We start from the raw sequence: 19,425 nt of genomic DNA on the forward strand, positions 1-19,425 counted from the left end.
AGGGTTATGTGGGCCAATGGGGACAGACCTTGTTACTCATCATGTTGAGCAGCGGGCAGGTTTCAGTGAAGTCATCCAGAGTCTGCTTCAGGTCTTTGAAGGCCTGCCACTCCTTCAGGGCCTTGGGCAGCTTACGGATCCTGCAGAAGAAGGAGGGAGGCGAGTGGGATGGATTGATGGAGACAGAAAGGAGGAAGAATAGATGAGGAAAGGTTTGATAGAGAAATATTTCAGAAGTAAGTTTCAAATACCAAGGAAGTTTTGCATAGGATATTGTTAAAGATTTATTTCCGTGGTCCGCTTGTTATCTTTGGTCGAAGCTGCCGAATATTCTCTGCTAAGAAACTGGGAAACTGCAGACCCAATCTTCCCAAGGAGAAAAATCAGGCATCCAAGCAGTGATATGGGGGCTTGTATCGTACGTATATTCTTTCATTCCAGTTTCATCAGTTATACCCTTTCCCGACACATTCACGCAGGCACGCACGCATGCACACTACTCCCTACTTGTTCTGGAAGTCCTGCAGCTCGGTGTTGATCTGGTCTGTGTTGAGGTCGGCCCACAGCATGTCTTGATAGGCTGCCACACTGTTGGTGACCGCGGTGTACAGACTGTACAGCTTGGAGAGCAGAGACAGCTCCTTCCTGATGCGCTGCAGCTCCGGGTATTCTGGAGTTCATATACACATAGAAACACACAGACATACATACACACATACAAACATACATACATACATAAATACAAAAACACACACATACACACACACACACACACGCACACACATTGATACACATAGAAACACACACATACATACACACACATTGAAACACATTGACACACACACACACACACACACACACACATACACACACAGAAACACACACACATATTTACACACACACACACACACATATTGTGAGCTTTATAAAGGATTAGAGGTTGTTAGATTTAGAAGTAAGGAAGGAATTAAGGAAGGAATGAAGGAAAGAATAGATGGAAGGAGGGAGGGAGGGAGGGAGGGGGGGAGGGAGGGCGGGAGAACTAGATACTTGAATAGATAAAGTATGATTTGGTAAACAACAGCCAGAGAGAGAGACAGACAGACAGCCAGACAGACTACTGACCATTGACAGTCAGCCCAAAAAGCTCTTCTCCTTCAGAGCATGCGGTATATTTCCTCCACAGCTGATCAAACTCTGCCTGGAAGACCTGCAGTCTATAGCTGGCCTCAGATGGAGCCAGACCATCCACACCTGGACCACTGCACACACAAACACACACATAGACATGCACATAGACACCCACACAGACACACACACACGCACACACTCATTTGAATATTGTAATATTTGGCTAAATCTTTTTGTTTATTTTGAATGTTTGTGTGTGTATGTCTGTCCATGTTAGCGTGCATGTGTGTGTATGTGTTTGTGAATGTGCGTGTGTGAGTGCGTGCGTGCGTGCGTGTGTGTGTGTGTGTGTGTGCGTGTGTGTGTGTGTGTGTTGTGTACCTCTGGTCGTAGTCTCTGTAGTATTTCTCGGCCTCAGTCTGAAAGGCTTCCACACCAGACAGGAGATTGGCCTTCATGGTGGGTTGGATCTTCACCAGGGTGTTTTGGTTCTCAATCACCTGGGGAGACACCACAGCAGGAAGACATCATAGATTATACCACAGAATCGTTAAACTTGACACCTCTGCCTTCAGTTCTGAATCACTGCGCTACAAATCCAACATTAACAGTCAAATACAACTATCAACCAGACTTTAACCTGACCATGCAGAGAAAAAATGTTCAAAGCAAGACTATTTTAATTTCAGCTGATTAAGTCAATAAAACTTTTATATGACTATAGATGTAAGAAATAAAATGTAATTAATTATTGGTAACGGTAACAGTGGTATAAGCAGAATAACTAATAATTAATTTTGTTTAGTCTCATTTTTGTAAAATAATGTACTCCAGCATGAGTCAGCCATTTCCATACAGCCCATCATTACTTAACTTGTATTTATACAAGTTAAGTAATGAATAAACCACACACACCTATTGGTGGGTCTTTGCGCGACTCCACATCACATCTTTGCATCGTTCATTAAATACTAGAAAATAGCATTAACACTGCTGGGTTTGATTCACCCATACTAAGAATGTATGCACTCAGGTACTTCTAAGACAGTTGGGATTTGGTGTCCACCAGGTGGCCTTTATGTTACAATATCACAAGTTGAGCTCTCTTGAACTGCAAAATATGTTTACACAGGTCAAGGCATCGCTGTCAGATGGAGTCCTAATCACAAGGAGGTGTAACTTATTGTGGGGTGAGTTGTCCATATATCTCTCCATGGTATGCTTCATGTTTGTGGGGTGTTTGTGTACCAGAGCGTTGAGGTTCTTCCACGTGTAGCTGAGTCCGTCCACCCGCTCTGCGCTGCCATCGCTGAAGGACAGCTGGTGCTTGTTGAGGAGAGCAAAGGACTCCTCCACCGGCCCGATGGTGGCATCGATGCGAATCTCCGCCTCACGCACCTGGAACACAGCAAAGAGGGGAAAACACACACACACACACATGAGGATCGAGGGATTATGGATGGCTAAAAGTTAAGGAGAGTGCAAAAGTGTGCAAAATACTTTGGCTGTATGGCTAGGGTTCAAGGTAATGATCAACTGTATGTATTTAATATGTAGAATAAAATGAACTAATATAAAAGTGAAAGTGAAGCTAACACAAAAGTGATAGTGAAACTAATAGAAAAGCGAAAGCAAAACTGTGACAGGATTGAACTGCATAGTTGGGAGAAACAAAGATGGTTATAGATGGGACAGATCACCAGGCCGGCGTACCTCCCTCAGTGCCGACATGGCTTCCCGCACGTCCTCCAGGTCTCCGATGGGCCGCTGCAGGCGCTTTGTCAGGCTCTCAATGAAGGAGAACACCTCATCCATCCTCCCCAACGCCTGGCGGTTGAGTGCAGCACCAAACGCTTGCTTCCACACGCGACACTCCTGGGTGAGCGACAGCTTCAGCTGCTCTGTGTCCAGCAGCACCGAGCCCACCGTGAAGGAGGCGGGGAGCTCCTCGATCTGAGCCTCCAGCTTCTACACAAGGCCAGAGACCCCAGAAGAGGACTTCATATAATCACATACAGGACATATCTATACGGTATTGACCAACTAGTGGTTTTCAAACTGTTGGTAACAACAACACAGTGTATGCTGTTTTTAAGAGCAATAGAAATAGAGAAATGTTTATCCCTCTTTTTTTAAACATTCTTGAGAATGTACTGCTTACTTTACCACAAAATATGTGATGGGTCTTTTTTTTTTGGGCTTTAAGGTATAGTGCCCAGAGGCACCACATTGTGTTAGGCCCCGTCCCAATACCTCCCCTAACCCTAGATTTTTGCCATAACCATATATTTTGCGCGTTCTTGTGTAGGGGTAGGGTGTCCCATTACTGTAGGGAGCAAGGGGGGGTGCTATTTTGCCCTTATAATCAACCCTCAAAACGTAGTGAGGTCCGATGCAGGCTTAAAATGAAGTGGAAGATTTACTGTTGAGGGCATTCCAAACCAAGTGGAAGTTTTAAGGGGGTAGAAATGGGACAGGGCCTTAATATGGGCCTGGTTATACTGTGCATTTGATAAAACACTTTTGTCTTTGAATGCAGTACAGTACAGTAGAGGACAGTAATGGTTGCCGTACAGAGTAGTGTGAGATCTGGGAGCTGAACTCAGTCAGGGAGGGCTCTGTCTCCAGGAAGCTCTTCACCTGCTCCTCTGGATCCTGAGTACACACGACAAACACAGTTACATACAGTTACACACACATACACAACTCTACAGAAACACATGTAATGCACACACATTCAAATGCACGGAACAGAAACACTTTCAGACACACACATGCACATTCACGCATACACATTACAACTCTGACAATGTGTGTAAATCCCACAGACCTGGTTCCAGAGGGTGGAGAAGTGGGCTAGTTGTGTGAGCGTGTTGGTAGTCTGAGTCTTGAGAGAGGTGACCACAAAGCCCAACTGGATAACAGACCTGGCAGAGACAGACAGACAGATAGACATACAGACATATCAACTAGAAACTATGTGTCATATACCTCTCAAATGGCAAAAAAAAACTTGCTTGAATAACATATTGTATAAAATATGATACATATTATATATATTTTGATTATATATATAAAAAGAGATCCATGCGTCCACACACACCACCCCACCAGTGCCCCTTGGTCGTGACGTCAGACTACCTCAGAAAAGGGAGCCACCTGCGTGTGCAGCAGAGTGGAACATTCACAGTGTTTTGGGAAGAATGGCAAAAACATAGGATTTTAATAATAATACAAATAATAATACAAATCATTTTACATATTTTACAAATCATTTTACATATATAGCTCCTTACATATATAAATCCATAAGTGCTTATTGTTGAGATTATTGAGAAGAAAAACTCAAATATAGTACTGTGCAGAGCATTGCATTAACGCTCCATTCCTTAGAACAAAAATGAAGCGGGACTGTTTCAGTGATTTACATTTACATTTAGGGCATTTAGCAGACGCTTTTATCCAAAGTGACTTACAATAAGTACATTTGTCATAAGAAGTGAAACAATATATCGCCGTCGGTACAGTAAAGATGTTCATAGAACCAAGTGCAAGTACTAACAATCGCCAGACTAACCCCATTCCCTGTATACAGCAGTGATAGCTAGCTACTGCAGATGCTACACGGCTAAGTACATGCTACACAACATGCACAACACAATTAAGTACATGCTACACAATTATATGTGTAGAATGAATACAACCTACATTAAGTGTGTTCATCAAGTGCCAACAAACAATAGTGCAACAGACAAATAAGGGACTGAATGACTATGTAAAATCTAGGTGAACTCTGAACAGGTGGGTTTTGAGTCGTTTGCGGAAGCTGGTGAGCGACTCTGCGGTCTTGACATCAGCAGGGAGCTCGTTCCACCACTGTGGTCCCAAGATAGAGAAGAGTTGTGATTTAGCTGATCGACCTTTGGTTGCTCTTAGTGATGGCGGTACCAGACGTCCAGCTGAGGTAGTTGAGCGGAGGGATCGAGCTGGGGTGTGTGGTTTGACCAAGGCTTGGAGGTAGGCAGGGGCAGTTCCATCGACTGCCTTGTATGCCAGTACCATCATCTTGAATCTGATGCAGGCTACTACAGGGAGCCAGTGGAGGTGGCGGAAGAGGGGAGTCACATGGGAGAATTTAGGTAGGTTGAACACGAGGCGCGCTGCCGCGTTCTGGATATGCTGCAAAGGTTTAATAGCAGAGAGCGGGAGTCCAGCTAGGAGTGAGTTGCAGTAGTCCAGGTGGGAGATGACCAGCGCTTGGACTAGAAGCTGAGCTGCTTCCCTTGTGAGGAAGGGCCGTATCCTGCGGATGTTGTAAAGTGCAAATCTGCAGGATCGTGCCACTGCGGTGATGTTGGCGGTGCAACATAACTGGTTGTCTAATACCACACCAAGGTTTCTGGCAGTTGGAGACGGAGATACAGTGGTGTTCTCGACAGTGACCAGTAAGTCCAAGTGTGGGCAATCTTTCCCCGGTATTAGGAGGAGCTCAGTCTTGTTGAGGTTAAGCCTCAGGTGATGGGCAGTCGTCCAAGTGCTGACATCTGCCAGACATTCAGATATGCACATTGCAATCAGGGCTTTGTCAGAGGAGGGGAATGAGAGGAATAGCTGGGTGTCGTCGGCATAGCAGTGATATGAAAAACCGTGTGATGTAATTACAGAGCCTACAGATCTGGTATAGAGGGAGAACAGAAGGGGCCCCAGTACAGAGCCTTGAGGGACACCAGTGTCAAGTGAGCAAGGTTTGGACAAGGAGCCATTCCATGTGACCTGATAGGTGCAATTCGACAGGTAAGATGTGAGCCAGGATAGGGCCGATTCAGCAATGCCAAGTTCGGCGAGAGTGGCAAGGAGGATCTGGTGGTTCACCGTGTCAAATGCTGCGGACAGGTCGAGGAGAATGAGAACCGATGAGAGGGACGAGGCTCTGGCAGCACGGAGAGACTCAGTCACCGCGAGGAGAGCCGTCTCAGTGGAGTGTGCCTTCTTGAAGCCTGACTGGTGAGGGTCGAGCAAGTTGTTATGTGAGAGATAGGAGGACAGTTGGTTAGAGATGGCACGTTCAAGTGTTTTTGAGAGGAATGAAAGAAGAGATACTGGTCTGTAGTTCTGGATCTCGGTGGTGTCAAGGGTTGGTTTTTTGAGGAGAGGTTTTATTCTGGCAGTCTTGAAAGACGCCGGAAGGGATAGGGTCAAGAGGGCAGGAGGTGGCGTGGTTGGAGTTAACTATTCTATTGACCTCTTCAGAGGTGAGTGGGATGAAGTGGGTAAAAACAGGTTGGGATGGGTGGAGGGAGGATGGTGGCAGGGGTAAAAGTGGAGCTGATGTCCTTCACCTTCTGGGTAAAGTAGGTGACAAAGTCGTCAGCAGTGAGGGAGGAAGGAGGCAGAGGAGAGGGAGGGGTGAGGAGGGAAGAGAACATGGAAAATAGTTTCCTTAGGTTGGAGGCGGAAGAGTTGATTTTAGATTGGTAGAAAGTAGATTTGGCTGTTGACACAGTGGAGGTGAAATCTGAGAGAAGGTGAAGATAGTGAGATAGATCATTAGGACAGTCTGATCTCTTCCATTTCCTCTCAGCTGCCCGCAACTCTGCTCTATAAGACCGCAGAGATTCGGTTAGCCAAGGTGGAGGGGGTGAGGATCATGCAGGTCTGGAGTGGGGACAGAGGGAGTCCAAGGAGGAGGAGAGGGAGGATAGCATAGTGTCTGAGGCTTCCTCAGTGGATAGTTGGGAGAATTGTTCGACAGAAGGTAGTGAGGACAGTTGAGGCATACGTAGAGGGAGAGAGATTTCAGGTTACGGCGGTTGGTGACAATGTGAGGGGTAGAGAGGAGGGAGGGAGAGGACTTCAGGGGGAGAGAAAAAGCAACAAAGTGATGGTCAGATACGGGGAGCGGGGTGACAGAGAGAGCCGAGGTACTGCAGGACCTTGTGAATATCAGGTCAAGTTGGTTACCAGCCTTGTGTGTGGCGGGAGAAGGGGAGAGTGTTAAGTCAAAAGTGGCGAAAAAGTTGGTTAGTTCAGGTGAGTGTAACTTCTCAGTGATCAGCCTCTAGGGGGCACCAGAGAGAATATGTTAAGGGAACTGACTTGGTGACATCCTTGTGTTCGGCCAGCTGCCGGTCCAGAGGCCTCAGGACCAGCTGCTTGATAGGACTGTCGTCTCCGGAATCCCGCAGAGCTGTTTGCTCCAACTGGGGGAGAGAGAGAGAGAGAGAGAGAGAGAGAGAGAGAGAGAGAGAGAGAGAGAGAGAGAGAGAGAGAGAGAGAGAGAGAGAGAGAGAGAGAGAGAGAGAGAGAGAGAGAGAGAGAGAGAGAGAGAGGAAATAGCAGAGATATAGACATAAGAGAAGAGTGATATGACACACATGTGCCACTTTTCCACCGACAGTACCAGCTCAACTCGCCACGACTTGCGGCACGACTTGGTTTGGTTCCAGGCACTTCGCGTTTCCATCTAAAAAAGTACCTATTCAACGTGGGCGGGTCGTAGAAAAGAACCTCTCCAACGTGGGCGGGTCGTCATTAGGTTTTAATCCCGGGGGATGGGATTCCCGGGAAATCTGATCAAGACTATTTCCTGATTCCCGGGAAAGGTTATGATGGGAAATAAAATAAAATAAAAAATGCAATAACTGCACATCTATTGTATGGCAACGTTGATGGAGGCGAAAATCGAGCCCTGGGAAAGGAACGACACAAAAACGAAACAACGAAACGCTGATCCGTGTCCCCCTCGGGAGCCGGTCCATGGACTCCAGCCACGCTGGACACACACAACCACGACGACATACACAACCACGTGCAGCCTAAGTCTAGCCCCGGGAAAGAAGCGACACACAGGGTGAAACGCTGATCCGTGTCCCCCTCGGGAGCGAGTCCGTGGACTCCAGCCACGCCGGACACAATTTAACTTTGCAGCCTGTTTACGTCATACAAAAGTACCTGCTCAGCTCGCTTGGAACCTCGACGGAGGTGCTACTAAAAAAAGTACCAGGTACCAGGTACCAGGTACTTTTTTTGGCAATGGAAACGAAAAAAAAGGCGGGCCAAGTCGAGCCGAGTCGAGGCGAGTTGAGCTGGTACTGTCAGTGGAAAAGGGGCACTAGTAAGATGGAAGAACAGTACAGAGGAGAGGAGGGAAACAGTAGAGATATTTAAATTATATGTAAATGAGGCCTCTACAGTAGCATGTGGTGGTGGAGCTGTACCTGGAGCTGCTTGTGGTGCAGGTGAGAGAATGTCCACAAGGGGATGTCTTTAGCCATGGACCCCACGATGCTCACCACCTTGTTCACAGTAGCCTGACACACACAAAAACATACATACACACATACAGATACACACACACATACAGATACACACACACACACACACACACACACAGACACACACACACACACACACACACACACACAAACATAGACACACGCACAAACATGCAGAGATACACACACACACACACACACACACACACACACACACACACACACACACACACACACACACATTTAATTTAAAAAATAGCAATCCACCATTGAGCCTAAATATACAGATTATTGATTAACAATGAAATTAATAATATGGATCATAAAGATACACTGAAAATGAATCTAAAAGAGAAGGTTACTGATGAACCTACACACACGTACCTGTATGTCGTCAAGGCTGGGTCGCAGCACTATGTTGGGTATGGTCAGCTGGATGGAGGCCCTGAAGAGGGGAGCGGGGCCCACTTGGTCCTTGGAGGAGCAGGAGGAGGAGGAGGTAGAGGAGGAGGAGGGGTAGGAGCTGACCACGTGCAACCTCTTCCTGAATGCCTCCAGAGACGACCTGGTGGCTGGTTGGAGAAAGAGGCGGGTGGGGATTAATACTTCTCTGTTGAGGATGGACAAAAAGCATGCATAAGTTTTGCACCAGAATTTATTGTTCCTTATTGTCATGTATCTGATGATCTGATGTACATTGTAGTATATACTAAGTTTTGCTCCACAGTAAGTCCTAGTTAGCAGCATCAAAGAAAGGTGCTGTAAAAAAGGATGATAAAAATAAAAATAAGGCTAGAAGTAAAAAAAAGGTGGTTTTGTTTTCCGCTGACCTCTGAGCAAGGCATCAGTGTTACGCTGGCATACGTGTCCGATCAGGTTGAAGAAGCGACAGGGAAGACACTCCTGACATCTGGTCTGCTGCTTCCCATCTGGATGCAGACAATGGTAGGACTGGAGAGGAGAGGGGAGAGGAGAAGAATCCTTAAAAGGTGTGTGTGCGTATGTGTGTGTGTGTGTGTGTGTGCGCACACACATGCGTGTGTGCGTATGTATGTATGTGTGTGTGTGTGTGTGCGTGTGTGTGTGTGTGTGTGTGCACGTGTGTGTGCGCATGTGTGTGTGTGTGTGTGTGTGTGTGTGTGTGTGTGTGTGTGTATGAGCACACACCTCTAGATTAACAGTCTCTTTTGGCTTCATCTTCCTCTTCAGCTCTTCAATCAGTTCAAACACATACTTTTCAACCTGCTGGCTCTGCCTACAAACACACAACCTCATATAATAATATAACATTACACTGTACACTGACATTTTTGGCTGGTTAAAGTAGCCTCCCATGGCCCGAGTCAGACAGATGGGGCTGGGCGAGGGTACACACCTGTGGTGCATCGGGCAATCTATGCAACCAGGGTGAACCAGCCATCACCAAACTCATAATCAGGGAGAGCTCTGACATGTCCACACCAAACATTTGCTTGGAACACTGTTATATCTCTACAATAAACTTGTTTCATCGACAACTCCCATTGTCCCGGTGCCGGAATAGCCCACTAAAGCCACCTCGGAGCAACTGCCACATGCATACCAAATAATGAAGCATAAGTTCAACAAAATGCTGTTGCTCCATGTTACTAAGGAGCCTTGATGCTAGATTAAAGTGCTTATTTAGGGTTAATAATTGCATTTGGGGGTACTAATAGAATAGAGTAATATTGATTAAGAATAATAAGGGGTATTTCTAACAAACAGGCATGTAGCCTGTTTGTTAGAAATACCCCTTATTATTCTTACACTGTTCATTTCTGCAAAACCAATTTCAGCATCTTTTCAAAACGGTCTGATTTGTATCATGTCGCATTAAGGCCCCCCTCCCAAGTAACCCTCTCTGTTGGGCTAGCAAAGTAGCCCAACGCTTTTTTGCATGTGCATCGGCAAATTTACACACCCAAGAAGGTGTAAACATTGTGGGTCGCCGGGATGCGCGACTTCTGCACTAAAGCACCGCCCACTGGACAGAAGTAAAGTTTGAGTGCAAACGAGCTGTTTCACGCACGGATTGAGGGGTGTTCTCGGTGGACGCAGATTTTCTTAGTTTAACAGACATAAAACATGTATACAAACGTCATAAAACAGTGCAAAGCAAAAAATGAAAAAAGGAAAAGTCAAAAACGCATGATATCACCCCTTTAACACCCCGTGAAGAACACAGGCTTCATAGTGGACGTAACACAGAGGAGAGGACCTCACCAGCAGAGAGTGAGAGCAGCAGATCCCACCCAACGCTCCGACTGCTGCAGGAAGTCATTGGGACTGACGGGAACATCCACGGGCAGCTCCAACAGGCCGCAGGACCCCATATCCTGGAGGAGCCGTTCAACGCGACATTCCAGGGTGTCTGTGGCGACCTTAGACACTTGATCCAGTTCCCTCAGGGCCATGTAGACGTTCGCTATGACTGGTAAGAGAGACGGACAGAAAACTAGAGTAAAGCATGTATATTGCACTTCGAGACTTCATGACTCCGACCATCCATCCATCCATACATGTGTCAGTGTTGATGGCGCTCCAGCAGAGGGTTGTGAGTCCGGGAGAGAGGGCCTTCTCCACGCGGCTGATGAAGGGCTCCATCAGGGGGGAGAGGATCGCTGGGATCCTGGCCAATATTTCCTTGTAGTCCTGGAGCATCTGCACCAACCTGGAGATACAATACAACCCCAACACACTTAAGTCAGGACAGATAGAAAGGAGAGGAGAGGAGAACAGAGAGGAGAGGAGATGAGAAGAAAGGAGAGGAGAGGAGAGGAGAGGCGAGGAGAGGAGAGGCGAGGCGAAGCAGGGAGGGGAGAGGACAGGAGGAGAAAGGAGAATAGAAAAGGAGAGAGGAGAGGAGAGAGGAGTGGAGAGGTGATGAGGGAACAACATTCAAGAGTAGAGAACAGTAGAAGACCAGAGAGAAGAGAAGAGAACACAACTCAGAACAGAACGAATATACCAGAATAAAAAATACACAGTTGTAGACAGCATTGTACATTGTACTAACCGCTGATACAGAGTTTTTATGTGCTGTTCTCTGGAGCTCATCGCCACGACAACCTTTGGTATCGCCAGGCCCAGTTTGATAAAGTACCAGAACTCCTGCATTACTTCCAGAACCATGGGGTCAAGGTTCACCAAGACCTCCTGTGAAATACACGGGACAGTTAGAATTAAACTGAATGGCAATGACAAAGCAGGGTATATACAGCAGTTTTACCCTACTACAACTACAGATTAGAGAATGAAGTTGGATTTTGTGAAATGACATTAAACTAAATCAAATTACATTACATTGAATTACATTAGATTCAATTCTGTTACATTCAGTTCTGGTACATTAAATTCAATTCATGCATATATACACATAACATATAATTCACATACGACAAGACATCATTTGACGGGTCACCAATGTTCACAAAGATACCACATGACATATCTGAGTGTGTGCGTGCATTGATACGTGCCGGTGTGTGTGTGTGTGTGTGTGTGTGTGTGTGTGTGTGTGTGTGTGTGTGTGTGTGTGTGTGTGTGTGTGTGTGTGTGTGTGTGTGTGTGTGTGTGTGTGTGTGTACCTTGGAGGTGTCGGCCCGGACCAGCAGCGAGGAGCTGAGCCGGTGTCGGCTGCTTTCGGTGGCCTGGCTCCAGCCGCGCACGTACAGAGCCTCATACTCCACCAGCACCACCGCCATCCTGTTGTAGCTCCTGATCACACTGCTCATCTCAGGGCCCTGGGGGACGCGGGAAGACAGGTGGACGGACACAGAGACAGACAGACAGGCAGACAGATAGACAGGCAGACGGGGAGACAGATGACATGACGAATGGATGGACAGAGAGACGGGCAGACACACAAGCAGACAGACACAGCATGGTGGACAGACACACACACACACACACACACACACACACACACACACACACACACACACACACACACACACACACACACACAGCCACATGCAGATGGACAGACAGAAACTAATTTGTTAGAAACTGATTAGACCAATAGACCATTTGTTTATTGTGTTCCCATCCTTGTCTTTAAGGATTTTATTTTATTTATTTGTTGACCTTTTTTATCTTGGGATGTAAATTAGGGATGCACGATAACTTTTTTTTTTAACCGATACCGATAACCGATAACTTTCAGCTCCTAAAGGCCGATACCGATATCAAAAACCGATAACACACACACATACATATATATGATCATGACATTGTTGCTCAGACATCAGTAGAATCAACGGGGGGTTTAGGGGGGCGGGCTTGCAAGGGGCGGGATATGACGTAGGGTCCACGACGGAGAGAGCGAGCGGTAGCGTGTGTCAGTTTAGTGAAGTAATGAACGAGTCTGGTTGTCTCTGTGCCAATGTGTACTGTAAAGTTAGTGAAACTAAGAATAAAGTACACAGCCTTTCAATAATCGGCAGCCGCTTCATTCCGACCATATTCCGACCTATAAGCAGACCCACTGCCGGTCAAAGGGAAGGGTGGTACCCCCGAGAGAACATAGACGTCTCCCCTGTGCTCTCGACTACCTACGGTCTGGGAGCCAACAGCAGGAAAGGTGTAACATAATAATAAAAATAAACATTTTCTATATACGCGTGCAGCTGTGAACTCATGTATTGTAATTGATTGTATGATGTGTACTTTTAGGGTTACGATAAGACCTTTAATTTAGCGTTAGTGGGAGCGGGGCACTGAAATATATAGGCTATGTTATCGGGGCTATTCGTCATGATATCGGACTTATCGGAATGACGTAATCATTTCTGTTATCGGCCCGATAATTATCGTGCACCCCTAATGTAAATCAGCAATGATGCTCACCAGCATGTGCAATTGCTTGTCAACACAGGAACAAAACTTGTGGATACTTGTGGGGCAGTTCATATGGGCTCACTTTTGTACTAAACAAAGACACAGCTATGGGAGAATCTCAACACTCTTTGGCTGACGATGGCTAACTTTACAACTTCAGGACGCACCTCCACCGTGAGAAGGGATGAATGGAACAAAGGCCATGGCTGAATAACATCTCCACTTTGACAATGATAACAATAAACCTTGGGCTGAACAAAATGGCAAAATCCTGGAAGACTTTGCTTGGAAGTACAACAATGAAAGTAGCTGACTCTAATTCGATCATCAAACGTCAGGTGTGCAGAATACAACCAACCAAATGACAAGAGTGCGTCACTTTTTACTCCTAAAACCATGGAAACATGTATTTACATGAAGGATGGAAAGAAACACTTGGTTTCAGAGCGTCAAACAATGCTGCAATCTGATCGGACGCCCGTCTAGAGGTCAGCATCAACCAGCTCAAAGTTAAAATGGTTAGGAATTTGAGCGTGGTTAAAAAGGGTAAAATCCAAGCAGTCCGCTATGTCTAGGATTGGTCAGCGCTACGGTGGGCTTCAACTCTCAACTCCATAGGAATACATTAACATGCTGGGAAAGCCCACGCTGAATGTATATCAAGTTTCCCTTTTGAGGGATTAATAAAGTGAATCAATAAAACAATCAATCAAATGTGTTATTTTGTTAATGTGTTAATGTGTTACTTAACAACGGTGACTTTTATAGAGTGGTGTGTTTGGCTTCTCCTTCATGTCTACTTCATGGAAGGTCTGAGGAGCTACCTTGAGGAGGTCCAGCTTCTCCCGGAGCACCAACATGGGAGCCTCCATCCTTCTGTACAGCTGGCGACACCACATGATCCTGCCTGACACCTGGGTGAGAGACACAGAGATACAGAGAGAGAGAGAAAACCACAGAGGTGGTGAGAAATATAGAAAAATGAAAGGAATAAAGAATAAAGAAAGGAAAAAAAGAAATGGACCGAACCACATGCACTGATCATTCCCAGTCACAACTTGATAAACAGGCAGAAAACGGAAAGGACAGTCAAACTGACACACAGACAGAAAGATAAATATACGGACGGACAGACATACAGTCGGACAGACATACAGACATACAGACGGACAGACGGACAGACCGATGCACAAACAGACGGACAGAAGGAGTGACGGATGGATGGACAGACAGACTGACAGATGGATAGACAGACAAACTGTTAGAGGGACAGACGAACACACAGACGGACAGACGGACAGACAGACATACGGTCAGACATGGCGGTCTTACGGGGGGGGTGTTGCGGGGTATGGGGGGGTTCTCCCTCTGCTTCTGGTAGGTCCTCCTCACCAGGTCCAGGTCTCGGCTGTAGCGCTGCAGCACCTCCAGGTAGCGCTCCTTCAGGTCCAGACGGGCCCCCAGACCACCCTCAAACACCGCCAGCATCTCCAGCATGTGCTGCGTCTGGGGTGGGCCGGTGGAGGGGGGGGTAAGAAAGACTCATTGTGTGTGCGTGTGCGTGTGTGTGTGTGTGTGTGTGAGAGAAACTCACAGGGAGAGAGTGACTGAACCAGGAGTCCAGTAGAGACTGAAGAGACTGGAACACACTCTGGACCTGGAGCTGGAAGTCCTCATAGTCGCTGTCAAACTGACACACACACATACCGGGAGAAAGAGAATCAAAGAGATGTACACGATATAACCGCTGTTATATAGAGACATTCACCACACACACTTATGAATGTTGCTGAATGAGTAGGTCAGAACCTCTAGTTTGCGGTGGTCCAGCATGTCGTAGGTCTTGGATTTCACCGTGGAGACAATGGTCTGGTAGCGGAAGTAGATCTTCTCGATGCCTTCCACCTTGGGGTTCAATATAATCAAATACATTATTTGAACCACGTCCGTTCACCTCAATCTGTAAATTATTCTCAATATTTAAATGTAGTTATTTCATTACATTCAATGAACCAAATGATATTCAACCAATTCAGTAACATTTAATAACATAAACCACCAAGCCTGAAAATAATCCGAAAGAGCTTCAGAGATAGCTTCAGAGTTAACTCAATTGAACTCAAATGTGGTTGTCTGTGGTGGAAACATTGGTTGAGTCATTCTGACGCTGCATAGTCTTGTTTATATGTACACTACCGTTCAAAAGTTTGGGGTCACTTATGAACGGTAATGTATCTAGTAGACGATGTGGTGAAAGGGAAGGACCTTAATGTCCCCCAGGGACTGCAGACTTTCCAGCGTGGACGCCATGTCTGCTAGCTTCTCCAGACGCCGGCAGAATGTGTCAAACTTTCCAAAGATGTAGTTCTCGCTGTCGAATAACCCCAGAAGAAATGACTTAAGCATAAGAAGCCCTACAACAAGAGGCTGAATAGAACCCTTTTAGTTCTTGTAGGAAAGAAAAGACAGAGCAGGTTGGCCACTGAGAACTGCCCAGTTCAACCAGTTCAACCATTGACTTGGTTGTGGATACCCAGTATAATTTGTAAACAGACCGGTACTTTACTTTAATGATCTTTCTCATTATTTAGATTCAATTATTCTTCCCACAACTGCATGCATGTTATATTGGAAACTTAGGGTTGTTTATTTGGATAATATCAGAAATATGCACATATGTTTACAACAAGATTAGAGTTATGCAATTACATTACTGATACCGCCGCACATTATGGCCGCTTCTAGAAAGCTCTTTACTCTTATACTGTACCTGAAGTCAAACTGTCGCTCCTCTGGGGTCTCTCTCAGTTTGGCCCTGACCTCATGGAAACTATTCTTGTAGGAAGTGTTCAGATGGCAGCACTCAGAGATACGCTGCAGCAACTCTGGCCTGCAACATACACACACACACACACACACACACATGCACACGCTCAAGCACACTCATGTGCAAACACACGCAAACACTTTTATATAGTCTTGTTTAAATTATGCTACAGTAAAATATCCACACCACTCATTAGGTATCTATCGTTAAGATATATGATGTATTGCTATTTGTTACATGTCCTTACTTGTTGTGTGATGTTTGATGTTTTTATATGTGCTGTATTTACTTGTACCAAGGGACTGCAGATGTAAATTAGCTTAAGGCTAACTCTGGTGTGGTGCATCAAATAGTTACATTTATGTTTTAATTGCACATGGTCTCTTTTAAATAAAATGGAAATTGAAACATAACATTTAAGTCATTTTCTCTAGGGGAGCACTTCAGACGAGTCCTGCCCTAGTCAGGGGCTGCCATTCAAGGGCACCACAAAAGCACAAACACCAAGCACCTTTACCTTGACCTGACTGAATGGCTACGCAAGATTCTGCATGAGGTTGCCATAGTGACGACAATATCTCACAACAGATCGGGTGTTGACCGAACGTAGCCCTACCTGCTGTGCTCCCAGACCTTGGCCACGCCCTGCGTCAGATAGTTTCGGCAGGTGCTGATCATCTGGTTGGTGACCTTGACAAACAGCGAGGTCATCCGCTCCGGTGTGTTGTAGAACTGGGAGAAGACGTGGATCATCCGGACACTGGCCATCAGTCTGGGGATGTGGTCAAGCACGCTGGTCTGATTGGGGGGGGAGATAGAGTGATACAGGAAGGGGAGAGGATGGGAAATCAGTTAACAAACAAAAAAGAGTAAAACAATAACGAAAGAAAGAACAAATGAAATTAACAAAAAAAAGAAAGAAAGAAAGAAATACACAACACAGCGTGACTCACTGGGGTGGATTTCCCGAGGGGTCCGAAGAAGCGATCCAGGGTGTAGAGGTATCGGACGTTGTTCTTAGCTTCGTTAGCCACCACCGTGATGTTCCCATCCTGACAACATGACCAAGCAGCTCCATGAACCTCCAGAATAATCAACTCACCAGCCTACCAAGTCTCACAAATCCTACTTTGGATTAATAGCTAAAGTCTGATGGCAGACGAGCTGAAATCTGGATGAACTGGGCGCTTGTTTTTCATTCGCTTCATTTTGTTCCAACCAATAGTGTTGCTGGAAGCATGTAGTTGGATATTACCAGTGATGCAAACTTGGCCAGCAGTAGTAAACAGTAAAAAAGTGTCTGTAAATGTTTCAAATCAAAACAGTGTAGACTGGCAGCTGTTGGAATCCAATTATCTTCTGAAAGCTTTATCCCAGCTTCAAATCAGTTTCACTTTGGTAGAATATCTCCGTAACCAAACAGGAAACAAGGTGTGACTCTATTTGGGTCCCGTCCCAGGCTCTGTGCTGTCTCCCTCCAGAGGTTCTGCTGTTGCAAAGTAGGACTGCTGGATCCCAGATGAACTAATACCAAATACCTCTCTATCTATCAGTGCATCAGACTGTCAAATAGGGGTGGGACAAAATATCGATACAGCGATATATTGTCGCCCTTCTTCTTAAAAATTAAAATTAAAATTAAAATAATAAAGAATTACTTTCGCATTTTTATGCTTTATTTCTAGCAGAGTTAGACGGGAAATATCGCCCAAAATATCTATATTTTAATTAATAAAATAAGGCGCTCTAAACTTATTTCCCTGCTCCGCGAGGTAGCGCTCAACACATGAAGGAAGGAAACTTGAATGCAAAGACGAGTAACTGAAAAACTCAGTTATTCATGGTTTGGACCATGAATTTAGACAGAAATAGAAGAATTCATCGTTAGACATATATCGTGATGTATCCTTATAGGGTTGTCTAACAATATATTGATTATTGCAGAATCACTGTCTCATAGGGATGTAACGGTATGAAAATTTAACCTCACGGTTATTGTGACCAAAATTATCCCGGTTTTCGGTATTATCGCGTTATTTTTAAAAGTGTGTTCAATATGTTCAGAAAGCACTGATAGGCCTACGCAAACTGAAATAGTTAAAAAAAGTGTTTATTATATTTATTTATATATTATATTGGGTATACAAATGACGACGGCGACTACTACTACTTAAGACAGAGAGATCTGAGATCTGGTTAATTTCCCCGCACATCAGGCTTGAGCGGAGCCCAGGCTGATCGTCCGCTGAACTCCCATATAACGGAGTTAGTAACTGAATTACTCTATAATAAAAGTAACTAATTACCAGGGAAAGTAATTATTTGCGTTACTGTAAAAAAAAAAAAAAGTAGCTTTGTAGATGCGTGTGTCGTTGTGGGATGCTTCATTAAATTAGAGTTGCTTACAACGGATGTCGACAAAGTCTTTGCTCCTGGACATAATGTTCACTTTACATGCACATTCTTGCCTTTGAAGTAGTGCTTATATCTCCACCTTGAAAATGCCAACTTTCCATCGGATTGCTCCGGACTCGCCATTTCTACTGCTTCATCGAATCTGTTTGGTGTTTGTGTGTGCGTGTGTCTGTGGCACGTGTATCCTGGCTTGTGTGTAAAAACACTGGCTCTGATTGGCTACCATGAAACATGACTGCCTTAGCCAATAATAATCGCTTATCTCGTTATTACCCCACCCGGTCTCCGTCCTCACTAGCAGTTTGTGTGTGCAGCCAGGGGTGCGTTCGGATTACGCAGTTTATTCAATCAATTCATAGTAACGCACCGCATTTAACTGTCAGTAACGGTAACAACGTTGTAACGACGGAAAAATTAATTAGTTAGATTACCCGTTACTGAAAAAATAACGGTGTTACCTAACACCGTTATTTTAAACAGCGTTATTACAAACACTGCTCGGATGAAGCGCTGGGAAAGATTTAAGCACACAGTTTCCACACCGCAGGCGCGGTTATCCACTGAGATAATAATTTTATTTGAAAAGAAAACGGTAATTGTTATTGACAACATTTTTATCGCGGCTTACCGTTACACCGGTAACCGTTACATCCCTACTGTCTCACGATATTATTGGTATCGCCGGCCATGTATAGCGTATCGTATTGTGCCGTGAGGTAGATGTGATTCCCAGCCCTACTGTCAACCCACCCCACCTCGCAGGACCAAATCAGCCTACTTTCAAGTTACTTTGCTTTGCTCTCTGGAGCAAATGGGGTGTGTCTACAATTGGCTGGCACGTGGTTGCTACTGACCAGTTCTCTCCAGGTGCGTATGGTTCTGGACTTGGCCACCTGTAGAACTCCAAGAATCCTCTTC

The 19,425-nt window shown here is 45.4% G+C and overlaps 1 protein-coding gene across 1 annotated transcript in view; it reads right to left on the reverse strand.

Moving 5' to 3' along the window:
* The window catches only part of dnah5l (dynein, axonemal, heavy chain 5 like), a gene marked incomplete at its 5' end in the record, with an annotated part of 93,279 nt that overhangs the window by 67,191 nt on the left and 6,663 nt on the right, over positions 1-19,425 (reverse strand). Inside the window, 26 exons of the mRNA XM_084474872.1 lie at positions 29-140; positions 508-670; positions 1,126-1,262; positions 1,513-1,631; positions 2,380-2,529; positions 2,845-3,099; positions 3,706-3,786; positions 3,962-4,058; positions 7,228-7,331; positions 8,349-8,441; positions 8,790-8,977; positions 9,236-9,356; positions 9,573-9,660; positions 10,650-10,857; positions 10,946-11,097; positions 11,443-11,582; positions 12,014-12,169; positions 14,090-14,179; positions 14,598-14,771; positions 14,860-14,955; positions 15,075-15,170; positions 15,531-15,636; positions 16,036-16,155; positions 16,709-16,890; positions 17,046-17,144; positions 19,362-19,425. The exon at positions 19,362-19,425 is cut by the window's right edge and continues 30 nt beyond it. Of these exons, the coding sequence (XP_084330998.1) occupies positions 29-140; positions 508-670; positions 1,126-1,262; positions 1,513-1,631; positions 2,380-2,529; positions 2,845-3,099; positions 3,706-3,786; positions 3,962-4,058; positions 7,228-7,331; positions 8,349-8,441; positions 8,790-8,977; positions 9,236-9,356; positions 9,573-9,660; positions 10,650-10,857; positions 10,946-11,097; positions 11,443-11,582; positions 12,014-12,169; positions 14,090-14,179; positions 14,598-14,771; positions 14,860-14,955; positions 15,075-15,170; positions 15,531-15,636; positions 16,036-16,155; positions 16,709-16,890; positions 17,046-17,144; positions 19,362-19,425 (3,391 nt within the window). The remainder of the gene's footprint in view (positions 1-28; positions 141-507; positions 671-1,125; positions 1,263-1,512; positions 1,632-2,379; positions 2,530-2,844; positions 3,100-3,705; positions 3,787-3,961; positions 4,059-7,227; positions 7,332-8,348; positions 8,442-8,789; positions 8,978-9,235; positions 9,357-9,572; positions 9,661-10,649; positions 10,858-10,945; positions 11,098-11,442; positions 11,583-12,013; positions 12,170-14,089; positions 14,180-14,597; positions 14,772-14,859; positions 14,956-15,074; positions 15,171-15,530; positions 15,637-16,035; positions 16,156-16,708; positions 16,891-17,045; positions 17,145-19,361) is intronic.

Source organism: Micromesistius poutassou (assembly GCF_964030765.1).
Source record: "Micromesistius poutassou genome assembly, chromosome: 11".
Lineage (NCBI taxonomy): Eukaryota > Metazoa > Chordata > Actinopteri > Gadiformes > Gadidae > Micromesistius > Micromesistius poutassou.